This window comes from Oncorhynchus nerka, linkage group LG12, assembly GCF_034236695.1.
Source record: "Oncorhynchus nerka isolate Pitt River linkage group LG12, Oner_Uvic_2.0, whole genome shotgun sequence".
Lineage (NCBI taxonomy): Eukaryota > Metazoa > Chordata > Actinopteri > Salmoniformes > Salmonidae > Oncorhynchus > Oncorhynchus nerka.
Window position 1 is genome coordinate 26,785,136 of NC_088407.1, and position 26,117 is coordinate 26,811,252.

At 41.4% G+C, this 26,117-nt stretch overlaps 1 protein-coding gene and 2 long non-coding RNA genes across 4 annotated transcripts; all 3 read right to left on the reverse strand.

Moving 5' to 3' along the window:
- Nucleotides 1-8,240: 8,240 nt before the first annotated feature.
- On the reverse strand, nt 8,241-12,211 carry LOC115138889 (uncharacterized). The gene is made up of 4 exons (XR_003865014.2): nt 11,653-12,211; nt 11,313-11,521; nt 9,425-11,184; nt 8,241-9,220 (listed from the first exon to the last, which is right to left on the reverse strand). It is a non-coding gene; the product is annotated as an uncharacterized LOC115138889 (long non-coding RNA).
- Nucleotides 12,212-12,214: 3 nt separating this feature from the next.
- LOC115138890 (uncharacterized) lies at nt 12,215-15,748 on the reverse strand. 2 transcript variants are annotated; one of them, XM_029676077.2, is made up of 7 exons: nt 15,688-15,748; nt 15,142-15,507; nt 14,656-15,006; nt 14,413-14,544; nt 14,263-14,312; nt 14,016-14,105; nt 12,215-13,567 (listed from the first exon to the last, which is right to left on the reverse strand). In XM_029676077.2, exons 1-7 carry the CDS (start codon nt 15,731-15,733, stop codon nt 13,562-13,564), a joined length of 1,041 nt encoding a protein of 346 aa, XP_029531937.1. In that variant the 5' UTR covers nt 15,734-15,748; the 3' UTR covers nt 12,215-13,561. The 2 variants fall into 2 exon arrangements, with proteins under 2 accessions (XP_029531937.1, XP_029531936.1); XM_029676076.2 differs by lacking the exon at nt 12,215-13,567 and having other exon boundaries at nt 13,907-14,105.
- A 3,187-nt stretch (nt 15,749-18,935) lies between these two features.
- LOC135574169 (uncharacterized) lies at nt 18,936-22,367 on the reverse strand. The gene is made up of 3 exons (XR_010465193.1): nt 20,004-22,367; nt 19,491-19,563; nt 18,936-19,311 (listed from the first exon to the last, which is right to left on the reverse strand). It is a non-coding gene; the product is annotated as an uncharacterized LOC135574169 (long non-coding RNA).
- Nucleotides 22,368-26,117: the final 3,750 nt, after the last annotated feature.

Here is a 26,117-nt window from a genome sequence, read left to right on the forward strand (position 1 = left end):
GGGTTTCCACAGTCAGCAGCGAGGATATTCTGAAGATAAACTGAGTGCTCCTGTGGTGACTTGACCTAACCCAGATTACAAGAGACCGGATGGACAGAGCTGAGCATCCTGTTGGGCTGGCACTACTGTGTTTATCCTCTTTGATATATGCTTTCGAATTTAATGCAGCAAAGGTCAGAATTTCACTTTTTGAATGAAGAACCAAGTTTAGCAAAATCCTGGCCTTAATTTTCTGAGGACAGATATTGTTGTCTTAACAACCCACTCCCCTTTAAGGACTGGGGAATGGCCAAGGCCTTTTACGCCTTGACAAGGCCCAAGGATTTATAAAGTAATTGTTGTATAATTTAAATATCAATGTCGTTTGTCGAATTTTTCTTTGATGGTCTCTGAGGAGAAAAGTAGCTAGATAGCTTATCGTTGGCTAGGCCCTCAGAAGCTCGATAGAAGGCATCTGCCATTCAACCGTATTAGAGCAGAATTTTGGAGTGACAATAGAATCAACCAATCACAAATGGGTGGGATCATTTTGACAAAAACGTATGGAAACTCCCGCCATTCTCAAAGGCCGACAAGTCACCACGCAATAGCGAGCAGTAGTTTTTCCACAGTCTAAGCTAGCTAGTTTTTTTGTAGGCTACTGTGCGGCGGCTGCTGTAGAATTTGTTATTGAAGATGATGTTGATGCTAATTTGTTTAAGTGAACCCTTTTTCAGATTAAGTTTCAACAAAAAGTTGTTTCAAATGATCATCATCTGGTGAGTGGAATTGTTTTTATGTTGCAGCTCGCTTGCTGTTGCTAACTATCTGTTTGAAAATAATGTGTTATGCATGTGTAACATTGTTGTATTTAACCTTTAGATCACTGGTTAGTGTATGTGATTAATATGATAACGATGTTTGCAATGGGAGTTAATAGTTGTACATTTCGATTGGTAAATGTTTAGCCTAATGGTTGTGTTTTTTTGTTCTTATGATTGAGACCTACTGGCTTATTATGTCCTCATGAATGGACTGATTATTCTATAACATCATGCTGTGTGTGACAGCTGTCTTTTTATCAGTCTATGTGTTTTACAGAAAGTGCACTCTCCTACTGGTATTGTGGTCGCTGTCCGTTCAGCATCACGAGCCTGTCAAACTCACATCCTTTGATGTGTCACTGTTTTCTCTTTCTGGGTGATAGTGATGGTGTTAGGCTACCATGCAGTAGGTTGTGTAAGCAATGTGGTTGTTGTTGTTGGTAACATTAGTGCAGGTTCTGTGTCAGTTTTTCTAGATTTTTGTTTTGAGTTCAGTACAACTTTTTGGAAGATTTTCTCCCCCTCTGAAGGGCTAGGTCCAGTAGCCACGGTTTGCCACTGCCTCCAGTAAGGTATACTATGCGTGAATTACAAGCCACTGCTCCTGCCAATCGCAAGATATTACAGTTAAACAAACAATTCAGAAAATAGAGCATGTTGGGAAATATTACATATTGTTCTATGTCTTACAGTGAGAACAGATTTAGATCCAGACCCTTTTAAAATTCTGTTACTTTAAAATGGACAAAATATTTGACCAACTGGTCTGTTGAAAGACGTTTGAACAATTTATGAGTATTTACAATTTTGGGAACCTCAATGATGATAAACTACAGTCTACACCTCAAACATCTTATCATTCTCTCTATCAAACCAAATGCAAGAGTTGAAAATCAGTGGTTGGTGGTAATTAAATAAATGTATCTGTGGTCATTGTATTCAGCTATGGTTGTCATTATGTCCCGCCCATAATCTCAAATTACTTTCATTTCTCTTATTTGAATATTCAGTCCTTCGTTCATGGTCTGGCAGTGCAGATCTTAACACAGAATGGAACGCAAATATATACCAGCTCTCGTCCTCTAAGGCTTATTGTATCTTCAGTTCACATTCTGTGATTCACCAATAGATTTGGTCTCTCACATTGTTGTGACTGTCTTTTATAGTGCGTTCGGAAAGTAGTCAGACCCCTTGATTTTTTTCTCCACATTTTGTTACATTACAGCCCTTTTCTAAAATTGATTAAATTGTTGTTTTTTTCATCAATCTACACACAATTTCCCATAATAACCAAGCAAAAACATGTTTTTAGAAATATTTGCTAATGTATTAAATATAAAAAACTGATATCACATTTACATAAATATTCAGACCCTTTACTCAGTACTTTCTTGAAGCACCTTTGGCAGCGATTACAGCATCAAGTCTTCTTGGGTATGATGCTACAAGCTTGGCACATCTGTATTTGGGGAGTCTCCCTTTCTTCTCTGCAGATCCTCTCAAGCTCTGTCAGGTTGGATGTGGAGCAATGCTGCACAGCTATTTTCAGGTCTCTCCAGAGATGTTCGATCGGGTTCAAGTCCAGTCTCTTGCTGGAAATTCAGAGACTCGTCCTGAAGCCACTCCTGCATTGTCTTGGCTGTGTGCTTAGGGTCATTGTCCTGTCGGAAAGTTAATCTTCGCACAGGTCTGAGGTCCTGAGCACTCTTGAAAAGGTTTTCATCAAGGATCTCTCTGTACTTTGCTCCATTAATCTTTGCCTCAATCCTGACTTGTCCTTGCTGCTGAAAAACATCCCAACAGCATGATGCTGCCAACGCCATGCTTCACCGTAGGGATGGTGCCAGGTTTCCTCCAGATGTGACGCTTGGCATTCAGAGAATCTTGCTTCTCATGTTCTGAGAGTCTTTAGGTGCCTTTTGGCAAGCTCCAAGTGGGCTGTCTTGTGCCTTTTACTGAGAAGTGGCTTCCGTCTGGCCCCTCTACCAGAGAGGCCTGATTGGTGGAGTGCTGCGGAGATGGTTGTCCTTCTAGAAGGTTCTCCACAGAGGAAATCTAGAGATCTTCTTCGGGTTCTTGGTCACATCCCTGACCAAGGAGCTTCTCCCTGATTGCTCAGTTTGGCCAGTCTTGATGGTTCCAAACTTCTTCCATTTAAGAATGTTGGAGGCCATTGTGTTCTTGGGCACATTCATTACTGCAGACACTTTTTGGTACCATTCTGCAGATCTATGCCTCGACACAATCCTGTCTCGGAGCTATACCGACAATTCCTTCGACCTCGTGTTGGTTTTTGCTCTGACATGCACTGTCAACTGTGGGACCTTATATAGACAGGTGTGTGCCTTTCCAAAGCATGTTCAATCAATTCATTTTACCACAAGTAGACTCCAATCAAGTTGTAGAAACTTCTCAAGCATTTTGGGGTGGCAGGTAGCCTAGTGGTTAGAGCGTTGGGCCTGTAACTGAAAGGTTGCTAGATCGAATCCCTGAACTGACAAGGTCTGTTGTTCTGCCCCTGAACAAGGCAGTTAACCCACAGTTCCTAAGCCATCAATGTGAGTAAGAATTTGTTCTTAACTGACTTGCCTATTTAAATGATCAATGGAAACAGGATGCACCGGAGCTCAAATTCAATTCTCATAGCAAATTTTCTGAATACTTATGTAAATAAGGTATTTCTGTTTTAATTTTTAATAAATTAGCAAACATTTCTAAAAACACTTGGTTTTCTCTCTTTCAGATCGGACCCACGCTGTGCCTGTCTCTCTATCCCCGTTAGTGGTGGTCCATCCAGGGGATAATGTCACCCTCAGTGGTGGTCCAGCCAGGCAGTGGTGGTTCTAGCTTGTATGGCTCCTTTGGCGACCCCCCCCCCCCCCCCCCCACACACACACACACACACACACACACACACACGCAAAAAAAGCACCATTCTGCACTAACTCACCTTTTTATTCAGACATTTGGAACAACACAAATAAATAATCACAACATTTAAAAACTATATAAAAATATACACAAAAAGAAGACTCAAAATATCAAAAAGAAGTAACAAAGACAAATAGAAACAAATTGTAGTATATAAATACAAATAAAAAGATAATTGAATTATTACACTATTACCCTATTGCTAACAAAAACACACAAATAAAACTAAACTGCACAAAACCCGTAACACACAAATACACAAATAGAATAACACACTTAAAAAGAAGAGAACCTGATTATTACACTATTTGACTTCAAACAAGAAACACAAACTAAATTGGACAACTAATTGCATTAGTAATTGCATTAGTACTGTACAAAGTTATATGTGCACCATTTGATAGATTCCCCGCTCCCCCTACCTCAGGCTTCCAGTGGGGAGACCTGAGGTCAACATACCCCTTTTTAAAAATGGGATATGTTGGCTGATTCAAGCAAGTCAACGGTTCAAAGCCCCTGTGCATCACGTCTATGTGGAGCTCTCTGCAAACTGTTAGTCATCAAAATGGATTTCAGGCCAATCACGTGAAAATGTTAATCACCAATATAACTATCTATCTCACAATCACAGAGGTGGATGTAGCCGATTCTGGTCTGTACTTCTGTGGAATGTTGGATAAGTATTTCATCTTCACCAACGCAACTGTCCTGAAGGTCCAAGGTCATCTTTTCAATACATTGTCACCAAATCCACTAACATGTATCCGAGGAATCAGAGATGTTATTGAGAAAATGTTGATATTATCTTACTACAGTTTGAATAACAGTGGAATATTTAGCTCTCCTAATCATCTGAAAGGTCACAAAGATTCTGACAAGCACCATACAGAGCACTGTGAAGAAGGTATATTTATATCATATTTCAGAATGAATTAATATGATAACATTATAGTACCACAGAATATAAATAAATTTACTGCCTCTTATACCAACCTTTTTTTTAATTCCATTCCTTTACTTTAAATTGTTAGATATTACTTGTTAGATATTAGTGCACTGTTGGAGCTAGAAACACAAGCATTTCGCTACACCCGTAATAACATTTGCTAAACACGTGTATGTGACCAATAACATTTGATTTGATTTGACCTAGTCTGAGAATTCTTACTATTTCACTTGTTGATCCACAGATGAGAATCCTGGTCCTTCTCTCCATCATAAGAACTGGCGTGCTCCTCTGCTGCCTCATCATCTTCGTTATCATCGTCTACCTCACCAGGAAATAAAAAAGCTAAGGCCAATGTGGTGTATGTTACTTGCTTTTGCCAAATCTCTGTGTATGCACCTATTGTATGTAAGCATTTGAAACCGACGTCAACATGCTGCTAACAGATTAGCTTCCTCCACTGTCTTTCCATGACAACATACCAAAGGTTTAAGCCAATCGCTAGGATGTTTCCATTCGGGACATTTCAAGCTAGCTGTGAAATGAATAAATAGCACTGTGAACATTGATACTGACTGAAGTTGTTATGCCCTGAGTGCATGGGTCAGAGGTGATAGAGGTTTTCATGAAGGAAAAGAGTTTATAAATTATTTATAAATTATACTTTTTTTGTGAAGTTACAATGTTTCTGCAATTTGTACACTTCTAACATATTGTTGAGCAGCAAGGGTCTGGTGTTTTTTGTCCAGATGAAGAGAGGTGTGAAAAGAGAGTGTGTGGTTTTGATGCACTGAGGGTTGTGGTGGTCAGTCTTTTCAGTAGTACCGGTTGCTCGTATTCAGCAGAGAGAGAATTGTGCACGTTAGGCCTACACAGTGGAACGTTTATGTTGGTCAGTGTCTCTGACTCAGATCCCCTTATCACCAACCGTCCTCAAATCACCTACGCATTTACACTCAGTGTAATATTTTCCCATTAAAAAAAAGATTCAATGATTAAGATTACATTTTTCACCACACTGTTGTGTTGGCAGGTGGACTGTAAATCTAGCTAAACATACGGTGAGAGAGAGATATAACAACCATTTCATCCCCCAGTCTTAGTCTATGAGAGTTCCAGTGATGTTCACCTCAGCAGGTCTCACTCTTTACTGAACTGCTCTTTCCTGTCACTCACAACACAGAAAGTGATGTGTTCCTCGCTGGCCTCTCCTCTACCTCAGACTCCCTGACCCTAGCCCTAGCCTTAGCCCTAGTCCTAACCATAAAGCTAACCCTAGTCCTAACCCTAGCCTGGCCGTAGCTACTGTACAGCTACAAAGGTAGACAGGTCTTTTCAGAGACAGGCCTTATTGCTCATGATCAAAGCCTGCAGTTCAGTCTGGGTGCCAGAGCTACTCTCATGCATGCCTCAGTGTTGCTTGCCTCGAAGTGAGCATAAAGGAGATTTAGCTCGTCTGGTAGGCTCGTGTCACTGGGCAGCTCACGGCTGTGCTTCCCTTTGTAGTCTGTAATAGTTCACAAGCCCTGCCTCATCCAACGAGCGTTGGAGCCGGTGTAGTATGATTCAATCTTAGCCCTGTAATGACACTTTGCCTGTTTGATGGTTCGTTGCAGGGCGTAGCAGGATTTCTTGTAAGATAAGGTTAGAGTCCCGCACCTTGAAAGCGGCAGCTCTACTCTTTAGCTCAGTGTGAATGTTGCCTGTAATCCATGGCTTCTGGTTGGGGTATGTACGTACAGTCACTGTGGGGACGACGTCCTCACTGCACTTATTGATAAAGCCAGTGACTGATGTGGTGTATACCTCAATGTCATCGGAAGAATCCCGGAAGATGTTCCAGTCTGTGATAGCAAAGCAGTCCTGTAGTTTAGCATCTGCTTCATCTGACCATTTTTTTATAGACCGAGTCACTGGTGCTTCCTGCTTTAATTTTTGCTTGTAAGCTGGAATCAGGAGGATAGAGTTGTGGTCAGATTTACCAAATAGAGGGCGAGAGAGAGCTTTGTACGTGTCTCTGTGTGTGGAGTACAGGTGATCTAGATTTTTTTTCCCTCTGGTTGCACATTTAACATGAAATTGCCTTTATGAAATGGCCTTTATGCCCACCCCCCTCTCTCTCAGTATGTCTTGCCAGATTTCCAGTCCAGAGGCATGGTGGATCCCTTTGTTGTCTGAGAGAGCATGCATTTGGTGAGATCATACAGAGGTCTTTGAGCAACGGTACTAAAGAGAGAATATGGACGCCTGGCTCCTGGGCTTCACCACTTCCTGTTCCCCATTCTGTTTGGTTTGTTTCATTTTGGTATTTCTTTGTGATTTTGAACTTTTAAATGATTTGCATTGGCTCAAAATAAACTATGGAACGCAACATGTGTGAGATGTGACCACCAGAAAGCCATTCACTATAAAAAAAATATGTTGTTTGTTGAAACTGTTGTCTGCCTCTACTTTACTCTGTCTGCTAAACCCAGATCCCAAAGAACCTGGTCGCTTTTCCACTACGTGACATGTGTAAGTGTTAATGTGTGGGTGATTTCAGGGGCGGTTGACATTAACGGGATGTGAGACAGACACTGACCAACAGTGACTTTCCACTGTGGTAGACCTAATCTGTGTCATTCTCTCTCTGCTGAAGACAAACAACCTGCACTACAGGAAGACTGGCCTTCATCTCTCACAACACCTCTCAGTGCATCAACACCACACACACTCTTTTCACATCTCTCTTCATCTGTTCATCTGGACGATAAACACCAGACCCCTACCAAGTTTAAGTTTTGTCACATGCACAAGTACAGTGAAATGCTTAACTTGCAGGCTCTACCCAACAGTGCAGTAACCAATATCAACATAGTACAAATAATAAGCAATGATATATAATGATAAAGAAAACACAAGAAATCAGAAATAAAAGAGGGATATAAATGAACGATACTACTACACTAACTATATACCGGGTCAGTGCATATACCAAATGTACAATGTGCAGGGTTACTGGAGTAATTTGAAGTAGATACACTAGTTACATGTAGGTGAGGGATTAGGAGAAAGTTACTGGTAGCAGAATAAATAATAATAATAGTAAACATTATGGCAGCAGCATACGTGGTGGTGAGTGTGTGCGTGGTGGTGAGTGTGTGCGTGGTGGTGAGTGTAAGTATTTGGGTGTTAGTGTGATGTGAGTGTGTATTTGTGCCAGATGGTCAGTGTAGGTGTGATCTAATCGTGGTAATATATGCATGTGAACAGGAGTAATAGTGACCAGTAGCAGGATAAAATATATACTAATGTTAATGCCAATAAATAATCAATGAACAGCAGTGTAGTGGTAGTAATATAAATCTAATCAAGAATCATTTAAGCAGCAGTGTGGGTGTGAGGGGGGGCAGTAGTTGTTAGTCATTTAACAGTCTTATCGCCAGGGGTTGGAAGCTTTTTAGGTGTCTGTTGGTCTGAGCCTTGATGCATCAGTATCATCTTGTCATGGCTGTTGAAAGAACTGGACCAAGGCGCAGCGTTGTGAGCGTACATTTTCTTTTTATTTGAAAAGACGCCGAACAAAACAATAAACACTACAAAAACAAACCGTGAAGCAAAAGGCTGTGTGCCATAAACAAAGTCAACTTCCCACAAACACAGGTGGGAAAAAGGGCAGCCTAAGTATGGTTCTCAATCAGAGACAACGATAGACAGCTGTCCCTGATTGAGAACCCTACCCGGCCAAAACATAGAACTACACAACACGCCCTGACCAAACCTAAATAGAGACATAAAAAGGATCTCTAAGGTCAGGGCGTGACACATCTGCCGGACAGGTGCATGGAAAACAGTCCATATCTCGGGTGGCTGGAGTCTTTGGAAATTTTTCAGATCTTTCTCAGATAATGTGCAACATTTTCCGGGCCTTTCTCAGTTTGATGTGCAAAGTATGTGTAGAATACAAACAACAAGGTAAAAGCATTTCCATAAAGCTAAAGCAGGGATTATCATCGAGATTCAGCTGCAGGCAAAAACAAATGTTAAGGGAATGGTCAGGGGGTTGGAACAAAATTACAAATCATTCGTAGACTGCAAATTGAATGCAAGAAGGCCAAAACTAAAACATAATTATCACTTGGAGCTGATTTGCTGGTGTTTTTACAGTATTTTATGTCGAACAATAACAAAATTGATGCAGCATCCTGTAAAGATACATGACTAACTGGTGTGAGGAAGTAGTCCTTGAGGTTGTTGCTCACATCTGTAGCAACTCCAGATGCCCTGTCTGCTGACATGTTTCTTGGGACCAGGAAGCTGGATGTATGTGTGGTGGATGTACCATGTTGATGACTGAATTGTCCATTTCTGTGGTGCAAAGGTAGTTGTGGAGGGCCACGCAGACATTCACAATGGACTCTGCTTTCTCTGAGGCAACATCAACAGCTCGTCCCAGGACCCTCCATCTTGCAGCAAGAATCCCAAAGCAGGTTTCTGAAATTCTTTTGGCTTGAGTGGCAGTAGTTGTAGATATTCTTGGCTTCATCAAGGGCAGAGGAACCTGAAGAAAATGGCTATTAGTATTGCACATGAACATGAAGGCGATCAAATGTGTAGTGTAACAGCTATAGCCTATGCTTTGAACATAGGCCCCCATCCTCTTACTGGGATGGCAGATACATTTTATGTGAAGCATATAATTACAACGTCAATATTGGTATAATTTTCCCATCATATGTAGTCACATGTATTTAGCCTATTTTACCTGGATATGGTCGCATCCGGTTTACCCTCAGAGGGAATGCCTCATCTCCCACTAAGACATATGGGCTTGGTGTTTGGGTCCCCAGCAAGCACACTGGCCTCAGCGGGAGTGGGCCTGCAATGAGTTGAGAGCTGAACATGCTTCTTGAGAAGATTCCCGCATCTCTCTCACGACCATATGCACCCCGTCGATCATGGTGGAGCGGTCATTTGCATCGCAGACTGCACGACACAAGGCGGACTTCCTCTCTGGGTGGAATGCAATGACAATGTGGACAAAAGTGCCCGCTGCCCCAAAAAACATGACTCTGCACATTCGTCGATCGACGGAGGGTGAACTGGAGTGGAGCATTATGTTTATGGGGGAAACACCAACAGAATGAAACAAGTCAATTATATGTCAGTCTCATTCACTATCATTCACACAAACATGCTCTAACTGGATTGATATGTTACGTTTCGTATGGTATGTATTCATTTGTGGGTGTCCATCATCCCATGGTGTATGATATGTTACAAATTACAATTCGTATGATATGTTACAATTTGCAATTCGTACAATATGTTACAAATTGTAATTCGTACAATATGTAAACAATTAGCTAAATGTATGATATGTTGCGAATTCCCATTTGTTGTGGCTAATGTTAGCTAAGGAGCTGGGTGACTATCGCTAACGTTAGCTAGGTGGTTAAGTTGCTAAAATGCTAAAGTTGTCCGTGACGAGATTCAAAAATGCAACCTTTGGGACGCTAGACGTTCATGTTATACGCCTACCCATCCAACTCGACCAACCCCCCTACTTTTGTTTTAAGTGTCCTTCTTATGTAACCATACCAAACGTTACATTTCATACTAATTTGAGTGTTACGGATTTACAATGACTATGTTACGTCTAGTCTATGAGACCAGGTTGACCTGGGTGGGTAGGCCTCTTAGCTGTAAACATTGATACAAATTATCTTATAAACTGTAAAAAAAAATATATATTGTAGTTCAAGAATGAACATGTCATTTTAGTCCAGGACTAGGGATAATCTATGTCTGGGAAATTGGCCCATGTGACAACATAGAGGCTATGTAGCATGCAGTATGTCAGTGGACTGTGTTTCTAATTGTTATGGTCGTGCTCAACAATGTAAGCATGAGAGAAAACACACTGAGACCACATAGACATCCTGCTGAAACTACATAGTGAAGGAAAGGTCAACCAGGCCTGTCCAAAGCAAAGCAACGCATCATGATGTCACAGTAAACCAGTGTTCAGGTACTGGTGAACAGCTCACTGAGTGAATGTTGCGTGGGTGGTTTTAGCATGGTAACAGTAGGTTGTGTCTGCAGAAGCCCTCTGCACACAGACATACAGACATACTGTATGTACAGAACACAAGAGAAGGAAGATATGTATTAATGAAAAAAGAGGGTACATTCTGTATACAGGGATTTCAGGAGAGCAGTTCAATCAATTAACACATACAGCATAAGGAAGCATGATGATGCTCAATTGAATTAGAAGTCGCAGGCTAATACTTTTCAAATGCAATACGAGCAAATAAGCAATCTCAATTAATCATCATTTTCAATGCATAGGGATGATACAGTATCTCTGACTTTACTCCAAAAACCATCTCTAGTCTATTGACACTGTCCTTAGCTTGATCTATTTCCTGGTGAGGTAGATGATGGTCAGACAGCAGAGGAGAACTCCAGTTCTTATGATGGAGAGGACCAGGATTCTCATCTGTGGATCAAACTCACAATCTGAAAGAATAAAATATACTGTACCACTCCAACATAGTGCTATGGGCAGTAGTCCATACAGCGAATCAATCATTAACTGCAATGTCTGTTTTTTTTAAATAGCATATGGATTAGGGAATGTAGTCTACCTTCAACATCCAGCTTGGTCCCGTTCCCAAACAGTATCTCCCCACATGAGGCCACAGCACAGTAGTATGTCCCAGCATCAGAGAGGCTGAGGTTCCTCTTGGGAAGGTTCTAGACACAGCTCTGTGTAGGAGACCCAGCCTCAGGGCTCCTGGCTGGACTGACCCAGACACAGGCTGCTGGAGCACAGACATGCTTAAGGACCCTGAATCTAAAGAGAGCGAGTAAGATCATGGTGTGTAAATGGCATTTTCCTGCTGTATTCATTTATCACCAAATCCTAACGTTTATTTTGAATTTCATGGTGCAAAATGAAAATCCATAATTAGGGAAGGAAGTTACCTTTGACAATTAAAACAGTTCCTTCTGATGTGTAACACCTAAGAGTGCATGTCTGATTGGACACCAGTCAACCAGTCAACTTTCCAACCAATACATGGCACATTTGATCCACTCTATTTTTCTCTCCTGTTAGTGTGGTTCTTATAGGAAGCAATATATCAGAAGGAGGATCCTCCTCTATTGGTCTTCTTCTGACAGAGGAACCTGCAATAGTTTTTGTGCTGCACAAGACATGTCTGATTGAGAATGTACTGAAGGTTCTCCCATGACATCATCATAAACTGGCCCCTCCCCCTGAGCCCAGGGTAGCCTAGTGGTTAGAGCGTTGGACTAGTAACCGGAAGGTTGCAATTTCAAACAACCGAGCTGACAAGATACAAATCTGTCGTTCTGCCCCTGAACAGGCAGTTAACCCACTGTTCCTAGTCCGTTACTGAAAATAAGAATTTGTTCTTAACTGACTTGCCTAGTTAAATAAAGGTAAAATAAAAAAATAAAAAATCTAGACTAGATGATGCTGTATCACACATGAGAAAACATCCGGTGAAATTGCAGGGTGCAATTAAAATAAATATTCGTAATATTAAACATTCATGAACATACAAGTGTCTTATATCATTTAAAAGCTTAACTTCTTGTTAAGCCAACTGCGTTGTCCGATTTCAAAAAGGCTTTACGGCGAAAGCATATCATGCGATTATCTGAAGGCAGCGCCCCACATCAACATATTTTTCAACCAGCACAGGCTTCACAAAATCACAAATAGAGATTAAATAAATCCCTCACCTTTGAAGATCTTCCTCTGTTTACAATCCCAAGGGTCCCAGCTGCAACATGAATGGTCATTTTGTTCGATAAAATCCTTCTTTCTATCCCAAAAAGTCAGTTTAGTTGGCGCCATTGATTTCAGTAATCCACTCGTTCAACAAAGGAGTCCTTTGTCTTGATCACATTAAGGGAGGGGTTGTTGTCCTTGTACCACACGGTCATGTCTCTGACCTCCTCCCTATAGGCTGTCTCGTCATTGTCAGTAATCAGGCCTCCCGTCGGCAAACTTAATGATGGTGTTGGAACCTGGCTGTGCAGTCATGAGTGAACAGGGAGTACAGAAGGGGACTGAGCACGCACCCCTGAGGGGCCCCTGTGTTGAGGATCAGCGTGGCGGATGTGTTGTTACCTACGCTTACCACCTGGGGGTGGCCCTACAGGAAGTCCAGGATCCAGGTGTAGAGGGAGGTGTTCAGTCCCAGGGTCCTTAGCTTAGTTATGAGCTTTGAGGGCACTATGGTGTTGAACGCTGAGCTGTAGTCAATGAACAGCATTCTCACGTAAGTGTTCCTTTTGTCCAGGTGTGAAAGGGCAGTGTGTAGTGCAATAGCGATTGCACCATCAGTGGATCTGTTGGGGCGGTATTCAAATTGGAGTGGGTCTAGGGTTTCTGGGATAATGGTGTTAATGTGAGCCATGACCAGCCTTTCAAAGCTCTTCATGGCTACAGACATGAGTACTATGGGTCGGTAGTCATTTAGGCAGGATACCTTAGTGTTCTTGGGCACAGGGACTATGGTGGTCTGCATGAAACATGTTGGTATTACCACCTCAGACAGGGAGAGGTTGAAAATGTCAGTGGAGACACTTGCCAGTTGATCAGCACATGCTCAGAGTACACATCCTGGTACACATCTTATAAGCTTCCGGGTCAGAGTCCCACTCCTTGAAAGACGCAGCTCTACCCTTTAGCTCAGTGTGGATGTTGCCTGTAATCCATGGCTTCTGGTTGGGGTATGTACGTTTACTGACACTGGCCATATTCATCGGGTGTTGAGCATTCGTAAATCCGTCAGTTATTCTGCGCTCTGGCACACTCAGACAAAGGTTTTTGTAGAGAGCACGTGGTGAAGACTGAAAGTCATTGCTGGGGGTTAGAGATGAGTTTAGCTGAGTGTTAAATCTATTTAGGGTATTCAGAACACACAGAGGTTTTCATGATACAGCTAAAACAAGAGTTTGAGACAAACTAAAACATCAGTCAATAGATGCATATTTACAGTGCGTTATGCATCCAAAAATAGTTTTGTTCTATTGACCATAAGCCTAAAATTATTGTTGCAAACTGAATCTGTGAAATTCAAGGACAGAGAAAAACATTAATGCAAATCAAACAATATCTCAAAATGAAAGCAGTTTCATGTTTTATTGGATCTAAAATGCACAACAGTATCAATGTTAAAAGGAGATTGACAGAATAAATTTTAACACACAATGAAAAGCCATAGTTTTACATATAGTGTAGAAAACACAATGTCAATGTAAGTTATTAAAAAGCAAAATTCTACATTTCAGTCCATGTTTTGGCGTCTCACCCCAGAGTAAACAGTGTCTCTCTCCATGGCCTTCACTTTCTTGTGGACGACGTTCAGAGCGGCGTAATGGAGTGTGTCAACATCTTGATCCTGGGAGGAATAACAAATATAAATGCCAAATATTTGGTATTACACTAAAATATTTATAATGTAACAACACCTTTAGGTAAATGCCTATTTTCACATTTTGAATGAAGAAAAAATACATCGAATCAGCAACAGCTGGACAAGTGTTAAGTCTGTCTACCTGCTCATGAGAACTGGGGACTGATGAAGTACTTGATTGAGGGTGCGTTCCTTTAGACAAACACGTGGTGGAATCATCATCATACAATGAATTAACCCAGTTGCATGACTAAAACCTGTTTAAGCATAAATTTGCAAGGATCCCGCTTACCTCTGCACGGGATAAATATTTTCTTGGTCATCTTATACAAAACACAACCAAGGACAATAATGAGGATGACACAAAGAGCCAACGCTACACCCAGGCAGTACACCAAGAGAACCTGGTGCTCCTTACAACCATCTGTAGAAAAACAGACATTGATAGAGGAGATTCAGGACACTTTGCTCAAGCAGGCATAAAAAAGAGAAAATTATTTGAGACATTTTCAGAAATGTCAGAAATATCACTTACGGTCAATATTCAGCTTGGTCCCTTTCCCAAACAGTATCTCCCCACATGAGGCCACAGCACAGTAGTAAGTCCCAGCATCAGAGAGAATGAGGTTCCTCTTGGGGAGGTTGTAGACACAGCTCTGTGTAGGAGACCCAGTCTCAGGGCTCTTCTCACACTGATCACTCCTGTCTCCATGGGTGTAAATGATTCCTGGGTGGGATTCTCCTGAGCCATGTCTGAACCAATAGACACTGTGTTCTCCTGCACGGGTCTCAGTGTTTATTGTACAGTTCAGAGTCACAGAGTCTCCTGGCTGGACTGACTCAAACACAGGCTGCTGGAGCACAGACATGCTGTTGGACTCTGAACCTGAAGAGAGTGACGGAGTAAGATCATAGCGTGTAAATTCTATTGGCCTGCTATTTTCATTTATCATCATATTCCAAAGTATATTTATAATTTAATGGTGCAAAATGAAAATAAAAAATTAGGAAAGGAAGTTACCTTTGAAAATTAAAACAGTTCCTTCTCCAAATTTGACTTCTCCCATTAACATAATACCACAGTAGTATGTAGCTGAGTCCCCTGACTCTGTCTTGGAGATGGTCAGGTTAAAGCTGTCAACTCCTCTCTTCACACTCAGATGTTGAGTCTCAGTGAAATCCTTGGTAAAGTTGTTGAAATATGAATTCTCTTGAGAGTGGTGAAATGTTGATGTCATCGGAAGAGGTTTCTCTCCAAAGTTCTGCTTGAACCAAGCAACGTAGGTCATCATATCAGATGAACAAAAGCAAGTGAGAGACACAGTACCTCCAATCCCAGTAAAAACCAAAGTGTCTGGTTGAACAATGTCCATAGTCAATGTGCAAACTGGAGAAAGAAAATAACAATAACGAATCAGAGATTTAGATTAGAAAATGATTTCTACCCATTACAGAGACAATACATCTCATTATACTTTTCATATTCATACAAGTAATTTAAATGGATTCAAAAGACTATGGCATTAACTTATTTCAAAAAGGGACCACATTTAAAATTTGTGCTTACCGAAGTCGGCGCAAAACAAAAACATTATCCAATGTCTGATCATCATTGTAACGTCAAACCTTTTTGCACTGTATAGAATGAGGGTCTGACAACAGGTCGCCTCTTTTATGATGACACTTTACATGTAGCCATCATACAGTAGGAGGGAACACTGAACTGAGAGACAAGTGTGTCATCTGGTTTACCATAGTTTGAGCAGCCCCGACAGACTTTTAAAAAAGACATTCAAGTCAGAGTTATTAGATCAAGCCGATTAAATGGTGGCTTGATACAATGCTTATTGATTTGGGAAATTAAACTTATTAAGGCCAGTTCTTTTTTGATGTTTGGACCAACAGTAAAGGATCCTATTCCCCTCTCTCGTGCCTCTGATCCTGAGCCCATCCCAACCCAGCCCAGCTCAGAGGTTAAATTCATCCATAATGTATTAAGTTTCCCCACACAGCATACAACCTGCATTGTTGGTTCTTGGTTTTCATCTTAGGCCTCCAACATGAACTAGCATTATTAGTGTGGCAAAAGCATGGTCTATTAATTTCAGACCTTTGTTGGTTACCAATGCCCTTTTAAATAGCATGGCTATATTTTTGAGAGGAACCTGCAGTAGGTTTTGCGCTTCACAAGACATGTCTGATTGAGAATGTACTGGAAGTTCTCCCATGACATCACCATAAACTGGCCCCTCCCCCTGAGCCGAAAGATCTAGAATAAATCGTGCTGTATCACACAGGAGACAGTTAACTCATAGAGTTCAAATAGGGTTCATCAGTAGTTCTTTGTGGTTTGTAACTGATTTCAGACAACTAAATATATATTACAGTCAGTTAAATAAATAACTGTTTTGCTGTGGCTGTAAGCTATCATGGGAAACATGAACAACAAGTAAAGATAGTGAGAACAACAGTGACACCACATAGACATCCTGCTGAAAACCACATAGAGACACAGAGACACAGAGAGCAGGTAGCAGTCCTATGTGCACAAAACCAGCAGGCCCACCTGACCAAAGCATAGATACGGTCTCGTCTTCGGCTTACAGAAGACTGCAGAGTACCTGTGAATTTGTTCACTGTGTGGGTCCCAAGGTTTTTATATGACCAATCATATCGAGTGGTTCCAATGATGAATTTTGACGCGAGCCACCCTTGCCTTGTGTCGTTCTTCAACAAAGATGGCTGACAAAACATTAAGGTGGAACCAGATGTAAGTTGTGACAGAAGATCCCAACACAAACGGACCAAGCAGCATAGCGAGGAGGAGCAGGGATCCTGGGCCCGGGAGAAAAGGAGGTGGAGGACATCATGGTCATGGGAGGAGGTTATGGCAGAGGACAAGACCCTGCCATGGAAGCAGGTCGGAGGCAGAAAAGGTAGGATCAATGGCGACTCTGAAGTTCACGACCACGACGGAAGCCCGAGAGAGAGGCAGCCCCAAAAATCATTTTTTGGTGGGGGGCACACGGATTAGTCGGCGAAGCTGAGGGGCGAGTCTGAGGGCGAAGAGGAATATTGGGATAGACTGAGCGAGGAGTATTGTGAGATAGTTGAGGGGAGTGATGAGGTAGAGTGGATGGTTTGGTGTCTGGAGCAACACAGTCGCCATGAGGAGCGTGGGACCACCATGTTTTGCGGAGATACGCAATGTGTCTCCAGTGCGCATCCACAGCCCGGTGCGTTCTGTGCCAGCTCCTCGAACTTGCCGTGTGAAAGTGCGCATCCAGCCAGGACTGGTTGTGCCGGCTCAGCGCTCCTGGTCTCCAGTACGCCTCCTCGGTCCAGGATATCCTGCGCCGGCTCTACGCACTGTGTCGCCAGTGCGCCTTCACAGCCCAGTGCGTCCTGTGCCAGCGCCCCGCACTTGCCAGGCTAAAGTGAGCATCCAGCCAGGACGGGTTGTGCCAGCTCTACGCTCCAGACCTCCAGTGCGTCTCCCCAGCCGGTAAGACCTGTGTCTGCTCCACGCACCCGGCCTCCAGTCCCCGTCTCCCCAGTCCAGAGCCTCCTCTGAGGGTTCCCAGTCCGAAGCCTCCAGAGATGACCCATGGCCTGAAGCCTCCAGAGATGATCCATGGCACGATGATCTACGGTCCGGCGACAAGCTACGGTCCAGAGTCCCCGACGACGATCTACAGTCCGGAGTCCCCGGCGTCAATCTGCGGTCCAGTTCCTCCAGCGACGATCCACGGTCCGGTTCCACGGAAGCGGAGGAATCAGCGAGTGGAGCGGGGTCTATGTCCCGAACCGGAGATGCCCCCGAGGCTAGGGGGGGGGGGGGGGTACTGTCACGCCCTGACCTTAGAGAGCCTTTTTATTTCTCTATGTGGTTAGGTCGGGTGTGATTTGGGTGGGCATTCTAGTTTCTCTACTTCTTTGTTGGCCAGGTATTCTTCCCAATCAGAGGCAGCTGTCTATCGTTTTCTCTGAGTGGGGATCATACTTAGGCAGCCTTTTTTCCACCTTTAGTTTGTGGGATCTTGACTATGTTTGTGTGTAGTTGCTTTCTGCACTGCATGTAGCTTTACGTTCGTTTCGGTATTTTGTTGTTTTTTCGGTGTCATTTAAAGAAAATAAAAAATGTACGCCTACCATGATGCACCTTGGTCCAATCCATCTTTAAACGATCGGGACATCCTGGGACATCAATGATTACACATTGTAACTATGCAATAGACTAGAAACATGATTGATTTGTAATTCATATACACAGAAAAAAAACTATGGATATCTAACTTCCTTCATCTGCATTAATCTGAGGACACAGGATAGTATTTCAATGACCGAGAGACTGAAAAACAGCTTCCATCAGAAGCCATAAGACAGCCATCACTAACATTAAGTGGCTGCTGCCAACATACTACCTCAATCTCTAGCCACTTTAATAATAAAAAATGAAATGTTATATATGTATCACTAGTCACTTTAAACAATGCCACTTTATATAATGTTTACATACCCTACATTACTCATCTCATATGTATATACTGTACTCTATACCATCTACTGCATCTTATCCAATGCTGCACGGACATCACTCATCCATGTATTTATATGTACATATTCTTATTCATTCCTTTACACTTGTGTGTATAAGGTAATTGTTGTGAAATTGTTAGATTACTTGTTAGATATTACTGCAAGGTCGGAACTAGAAGCACAAGCATTTCGCTACACTGGCATTAACATCTGCTAACCATGTGTATGAGACAAATAAAATTTGATTTGATGAGATACTTCATTTCAACCAGTGGAGAATGTGAAGTACTTTATTGAAAGAAGTTCATTATCCAGGTGTTATAAATACATAAATGAATTATATTTATGAGAATTGTAATATTATAAATACAAGTTCAATCTGTACTTCAATGCACATATGGTGTGCATTATGAAAGGAGGAAGAAAGACGAGGTGGGGAGATAGGTGTAGAAGACAGAAAGGGAAAGAGGTAAAAACAGCAGCAGACAGCATATGATTCATGAATTACAGTGCTACCCTAATATTCTCTCAGTTCACCACAATTGCAGTGTCTCCTAACCAGCCTTGGGCCCTCAGTTGGCCCAAAGTTTTTCTTAAGAGCGGATGAGGTGGCGATGACGGGACTGGCTTCCTCTCTCACATCAAAACATACCTGCAGACGAGAGACAGATGGATAGAGAGAGAGCATGATTAAGCCTTGTTTTTTTTTCATCTTATATCAGGAGGTGAAATGCAAAACTGGATCATGGAATACTCCATCTCTGTCTGTATTTCAATGTAAAGCATCTCTTTAATAATACTTCCTGTTGACCCGACCAAGCGACATCTCACCTATGAACATGCTGTGCCCTCTGTGTCAGACAGTTCAGATGCGGAAGGGGTTCACCAAAAGAGCTGATATAACCTAGAGGATTTAAGGAGAAGGGGGAGAGAGATGAAGTGAAGAAGGGAGACTTATTGTGTGTGTGGTCTCACCGGGTGTCCACACTAAGTGGCTACAGAGTACTTTATGCTGAAAAACAGACACATGAGGACAAACAATAGAAGATTATGTCAATAGAAGATACTGTATGTGACGCAGGCACCTATCAGAGTATACCTGAAACATTTAAATATAGAGGGCTATGTGTCTCACCACTTGGTTATTGCAAGTCTAACCCCCAGGGAAATCATGACTTGGCAGCAACAGCTAGTCCAGTGAAAATGGCTGTGTTTGTGTGGTGTAAATCTGAAAATTAGCAGCTGACATCTTAAGAGTTTTTTAAATTAATGCATGTGAGACAGGTTCCATGTACAACAAGACAGGCAGAGATGGAGAAAAAGATCACAGAACAGTTTAATTACCTCTGGTTATGGACACTTTTGCCAGCTATAAAGCTTCCACAGCCTGTTCCTCAGACAGTGAACATCTGGCAATATCTACATTTTCGACCCATTGATCAGCTCGCTCTCTGAAAGTAAAGAAAACAGTTGATGTTTTATAGATATGAAAACAATAACTGAGATATATGACCGTTCAATCTAAAGCAGCAGATGTCATTTTTAGGATACGTCAATACAGCCCAGTGTCACCTTCTGACCTTAGTTCCTTTTTATGTCTTTGTGTTAGGTTGGTCAGGGCGTGAGTTGGGGTGGGTAGTCCTATGTTCTTTTTTCTATGTTATATTTCTATGTGTTTGGCCTAGTATGGTTCTCAATCACAGGCAGGTGTCGTTCGTTGTCTCTGATTGAGAATCATACTTAGGTAGCCTGTTTTCCCCATTTTGGTTGTGGGTGTTTGCTTTCTGTTTTTTGTGTCTGCACAGACAGAACTGTTTCGGTTGTTCTCTGTGTTTTGTTAATCAGTGTTCAGTTCCATTATTAAAAGGATGAACATGTACCACGCTGCACCTTGGTCCTCACCTTCTTCCACCTACGAAAACCGTTACACCCAGTGCTGCTTACCTGAGATGCCATCTTTGTAGGTGTCCGATTTGACTTCCTTTGTGTCGGAAAAAAGTTGCTTCTAGAACAATTCTTTTTGATTGAAAATTAAAAAGGTTTTGCTCTTGACAAAAAGACACAAATGTACCTCCATAGCATAACAATTTGCCTGTGAATAACCACACCTTCATACAAACGTGCTACTGTATGCAGAATTCTTGATGCACAACCGAAGACACTGCCATATCCTGCCAGCACGCCCACAAGCGAGCCACTCAGGAGCAGAATTATGACGCGTGGAAGAGGAAAGGAATGAGATGGGAATAGCAATTTGTTGCAAGTTGGGGAGGGGGGCTAGTAGCTGAACAATAGACTATTCAACCTTTACTAAAGAATAGTCTAATAGCCAAGCTAGGTGCGAAAAACCCACCTCCTATCACAGACCAGATTTTCCCTAACGACCAAGGGGTAGCTTGCTGCTCAATGTAATAAAGTACTTACTTTTCAAATAAGTTATCTTACACGTTATGTTGGCTGACAATTTGTTAGCTACGCCGTCCTTACGGACCACATAGCATATCATTACAGCAGTATGTACCAGTATGTTAGCTAACTACCTAACGTTAGTAGTTATACATCAAACTTGCCAGTATATTTACTATAGGCTAACTACAACGTTTATTGACTTGATTATTCTTGTCATTCTTAGCTTAGCTAAATGGTATAGGTGTTGTGCTTTCTCAATCGACATTCGGATGCTTTCGTAAAATTCGCTCTGGCCATCTATAGGCTGGACGAACGAGTTAAATTCACCCAAGGCTGAAAAACGGCTTCAGAACGTTGGCTAAACGGGAACAGCAAATGAAGGGGATCGAACGTTCGCAGAGCCGGTTTGGACTGGAGTGATGCTTAGAATTCCATAAATGTATCTATCTGTATTTTACCACTACAAACTGTTCGTCGTATGAAACTGGAAAAAAACTACTTGTGTAGAAAGTAAACATCCACACCTCGATGGTGTCAACTGTGCTTATGTCTGCGTAATGAAAAAGTAGAGAAAAATCGAAACTATTTCTGGTCTAGCGATCGATGAAAAATTAGCTCGCTGCCCAGATTTACATAATTACAAAGAGGAGATTATCCTGATTAAAATAGTTCCCGTGTAACAGTTTTGTACATCTCCTCACCCCTACCTGGGTTCTAACCAAGGACCCTCTGCACCCATAGACAACAGCCACCCTCGAAGCATCATTACCCATCGCTCCACAAAAGCCGCAGCCCTTGCAGAGCAAGGCATTTAACCCAACCCCTCTGAATCAGAGAGGTGCAGAGGACTGCAGGTATCTGAAACGATATAGAAAAACAGCGGTATCTAGAAATACAAAGGTATCTGAACGAACTAGAAAAACAAAGCCATCTGAACGAACTAGAAAAACAAAGCCGTCTGAACGAACTAGAAAAACAAAGCCGTCTGAACGAACTAGGAAAACAAAGCCATCTGAACGAACTAGAAAAACAAAGCCGTCTGAACGAACTAGAAAAACAAAGCCGTCTGAACGAACTAGAAAAACAAAGCCGTCTGAACGAACTAGGAAAACAAAGCCGTCTGAACGAACTAGGAAAACAAAGCCGTCTGGACGAACTAGAAAAACAAAGCAATCTGAACGATATAGAAAAGCAAAGGTTTTGAAGAACATAGAAATGCAAAGGTATCTCAACGTTATAGCTAAACAAAGGTATCTGAACGATACAGCTAAACAAAGGTATCTGAACGATACAGCTAAACAAAGGTATCTGAACGATACAGCTAAACAAAGGTATCTGAACGATACAGCTAAACAAAGGTATCTGAACGATACAGCTAAACAAAGGTATCTGAACGATACAGCTAAACAAAGGTATCTGAACGATACAGCTAAACAAAGGCATCTGAATGAACTAGAAAAACAAAGCCATCTGAACGAACTAGAAAAACAAAGGCATCTGAACGAACTAGAAAAACAAAGGCATCTGAACGAACTAGAAAAACAAAGCCGTCTGAACGATACAGCTAAACAAAGGTATGTGAACGATATAGTTAAACAAAGGTATGTGAACGATATAGTTAAACAAAGGTATGTGAACGATATAGCTAAACAAAGGTATGTGAACGATATAGTTAAACAAAGGTATGTGAACGATATAGTTAAACAAAGGTATGTGAACGATATAGTTAAACAAAGGTATGTGAACGATATAGTTAAACAAAGGTATGTGAACGATATAGTTAAACAAAGGTATGTGAACAATATAGTTAAACAAAGGTATGTGAACGATATAGTTAAACAAAGGTATGTGAACGATATAGTTAAACAAAGGTATGTGAACGATATAGCTAAACAAAGGTATCTGAACGATATAGTTAAACAAAGGTATCTGAACGATATAGTTAAACAAAGGTATGTGAACGATATAGTTAAACAAAGGTATGTGAACGATATAGCTAAACAAAAGTATCTGAACGATATAGCTAAACAAAGGTATCTGAACGATATAGTTAAACAAAGGTATCTGAACGATACAGCTTTGGCCACTGTAAAGTGATGATGTCATGAGAAGTGGTTTCTGTCCAAGAGCCCGTTTGTACCAAAACAACATTGGTATTCACGTCAGTTGGCCAAAAGGAAGTGACATTCCCACTACCTCCCATCTCAGTAACCATAACAGCGTCTGGTCGAACAACGTTCTTGGTAAATGCAAAAACTGTCAAAGCAAACAAACCATATAGATCATCAAGATCAAGATTGAAAAACACGCTCAAATACTTGCTACAAAGTCATTCAAATGGTTTCTAAAAGCCAATAACATGTAGATTATAAATATATATAAATTCAAATGTCTTACAGGTGTTGGCATTAAACAAAAAGATTGCCCAATGTCTGATCATCATTGTAACGTCAACCTTGCTGCACTGTATAGAATGAGGGTCTGACAACGGGGCACCTGTTATATTTACAAGCATTTCACTACACTCGCATTAACATCTGCTAACCATGTGTATGTGACCAATACAATTTGATTTGATTTGATATGATGACACTTTACATAGCCTTTATACAATGTAAGAGGGTTAACGTTTTCCGTAATGTAAATATGCCCCCCCCCCCACTGCACAAAAGCTGCATTTCTGTCTCTTGGTTTTCATCATAGGCCTCCAACATTAAAAACTGTTATTAGTTCTCATAGCATTAGCATTGAATAATATTTTTGTTGGTCTAATTTCAAACCTTTGTTTGTTAGCAATATATTTTTTGTTACTCATGTAAAACCAAATCCTCTAACTAGCCTCACTAGTGCCACTCTGCATGTCCCCTATACATTTCCTATGAGTGTAAAGCAAGGCTTTGAACATTTGGCAGATGTCTTTTTTGATAATTGCAAGACACCAGACTGGTTTACAGTTCACTTAGCAGGTATTGTGTTGGGAGAATTCCATTGGACCTCTTACAGTGGAGGTTCTCATCACCAGACCAATGCCTCACTGCTTATGACCCGGTGGCTGTATAAGGCACTTACTGCCATCTGGAACAGCACAACACAGAGAAGATTGACATTTACATCTCCACTGTTTTTTATTTATTTGAGCAAATACATTGGTATGGGTAGGCCTTCTATTGGTACAATTAATCCTCAAACACATTCAGCCCAGAGATATAAATAGTTGGATGATGACAAGGCATAGTAGCATCAGTGCCATTAGGATGTGGCTCACAAACTTCTATTTATTTTACCTTTATTTAACCAGGTAGGCAAGTTGAGAACAAGTTCTCATTTACAATTGCGACCTGGCCTGAATCACGTTATCCAGAAACTAACTGTTTGTCTATTGGTTGCCTTGACTTCAATGGCTTATGTGGCTAATCAGAAGCAGGCAAATTTAGCACTCAGAACAATAGGCCTTGTGTTCTGGGATCTAATCTGATTACTAGAGAGCAATTCAATTTAATTACATTTAATAATGTAATTTAATACCATTATTAAATAGGCTACATGTACACTATTAACTATTAGTTGTTATGAGTGCAAATCAATTAAACTTTTTTGTAATCATTCGGCGTCTGAAAGAAAGAAAATAGAAATTGTTTAAACCCTACAGAATTGGAACTTTATGACTGCTGTGGTTCTCATCTTTGTCCACTAGAGGGCGACATTCTCTCATATATAATCTATGAACAGATGATGATTTTCTCCATTTCTATGCCCGGGCTGGTGTATAAATAATACGAATTTACTCCCGCAACCTACCCCAAAATACCAATACGATAATCTCCAATGAAAAGGATGCAATCACATACCATTATAGTATTACAATAATAACCTAAACTTTCCATCCAAAAAATAAAATTCAACTGTGGATTTATCCTGAATATTAGTGCAGGTGATCATGCAATTTGTAGTTGACCATTTCTCACCAGCCCCGCCTCACAACGCCACCTGATCCACCCGCCCCATCTGCCAGTTATACCGGGACTTAGGTGGTGCTTTTCACGGGAAAGATAGCTCTGTCGGAAGTACGGAAATTTACCAAAAGGTTGAGTAAACCTGGAACGGCGGCGGAACTCAGGCAAAGTGTCTCTGAGGCTGTGAGGACATCGGTGATTGTGGTTAGTATGGTGGCTTATTATCTCATCTTCAGTTAGCTGACAAAGGTACCTTGCTGTCCAAACCCGCTCACTTTTACTACGGAACCTTAGCGCCAGAATCCTGTCCTGTTTCATCCAGAAAAGCATTTGTTATACTTTTAGTTTACAACGTTACTTGAATGTCCGAACGACAACATTGTTTCCAGTTTTATCGAAGACGCGTGTCAGCGAGTCTCATCATTCCCCATATGTCACCCACTGAGCAGAGCTTGCCACATTTGATTACAAGTGGCAATTTAAACTTGCGTATGATGTCGTAATTATCTGGAAATTAATACATTTCGTTTGGCAGAAAATGACCATATTTTAAAAAGGATAATGTGTGTGTATATATATATAAGTATCGTATTGCGATATGTGTCCTTTTTCTGTGGCTATCGTGTGTAGCGCACAAGAGAGAACACATGGTATTCCATGCCTCTTGGCTGCTGCGCCTTTTGTGCGCTTGTAGAATGTGCAGTGCCAATTCTGAGTTGGCCAGCGACATTGACACTGCATGGTTTCCCAAGATCCCTTTTCCTGTTCTTGCATCCTGCTCCTTTCTATGCTGGGTGGGTGAAATGAATATTTTTAATGCCCCAAGCATGTACAGGATTATTGATCCTGATGGTCTTTGATGATAGACCTACAATAACAGTTCCGTCTTTGCAGGAGCCTTTTCTCGTTCTTTGTTGAAAGGACAATAGTGCTGTAGGCTATATCATGGATCGTGATTTGAGCACTGGTTGTGGTTTGTAGTTTGGTTGGCTGCTTGTAGTATTGGCTTAAACCCTGCTATGATGCCGGGAATTGGCTTGAGAAAAATTGCACATAAAACTGATGAAGCACTTCAGATTTAATCATTCACAGAGGG

Coding starts and splice junctions, on each gene's coding strand:
- LOC115138890 (XM_029676076.2), bottom strand. CDS start 15,733: ATGATGATCAGACATTGGATAATGTTTTTGTTTTGCGCCGACTTCG. Junction 15,007..15,141: donor AACTGTTTTAATTTTCAAAG/GTAACTTCCTTT, acceptor CACTCTCTTCAG/GTTCAGAGTCCAACAGCATG. Junction 14,106..14,262: donor TCCCCAGTTCTCATGAGCAG/GTAGACAGACTT, acceptor TATTCCTCCCAG/GATCAAGATGTTGACACACT.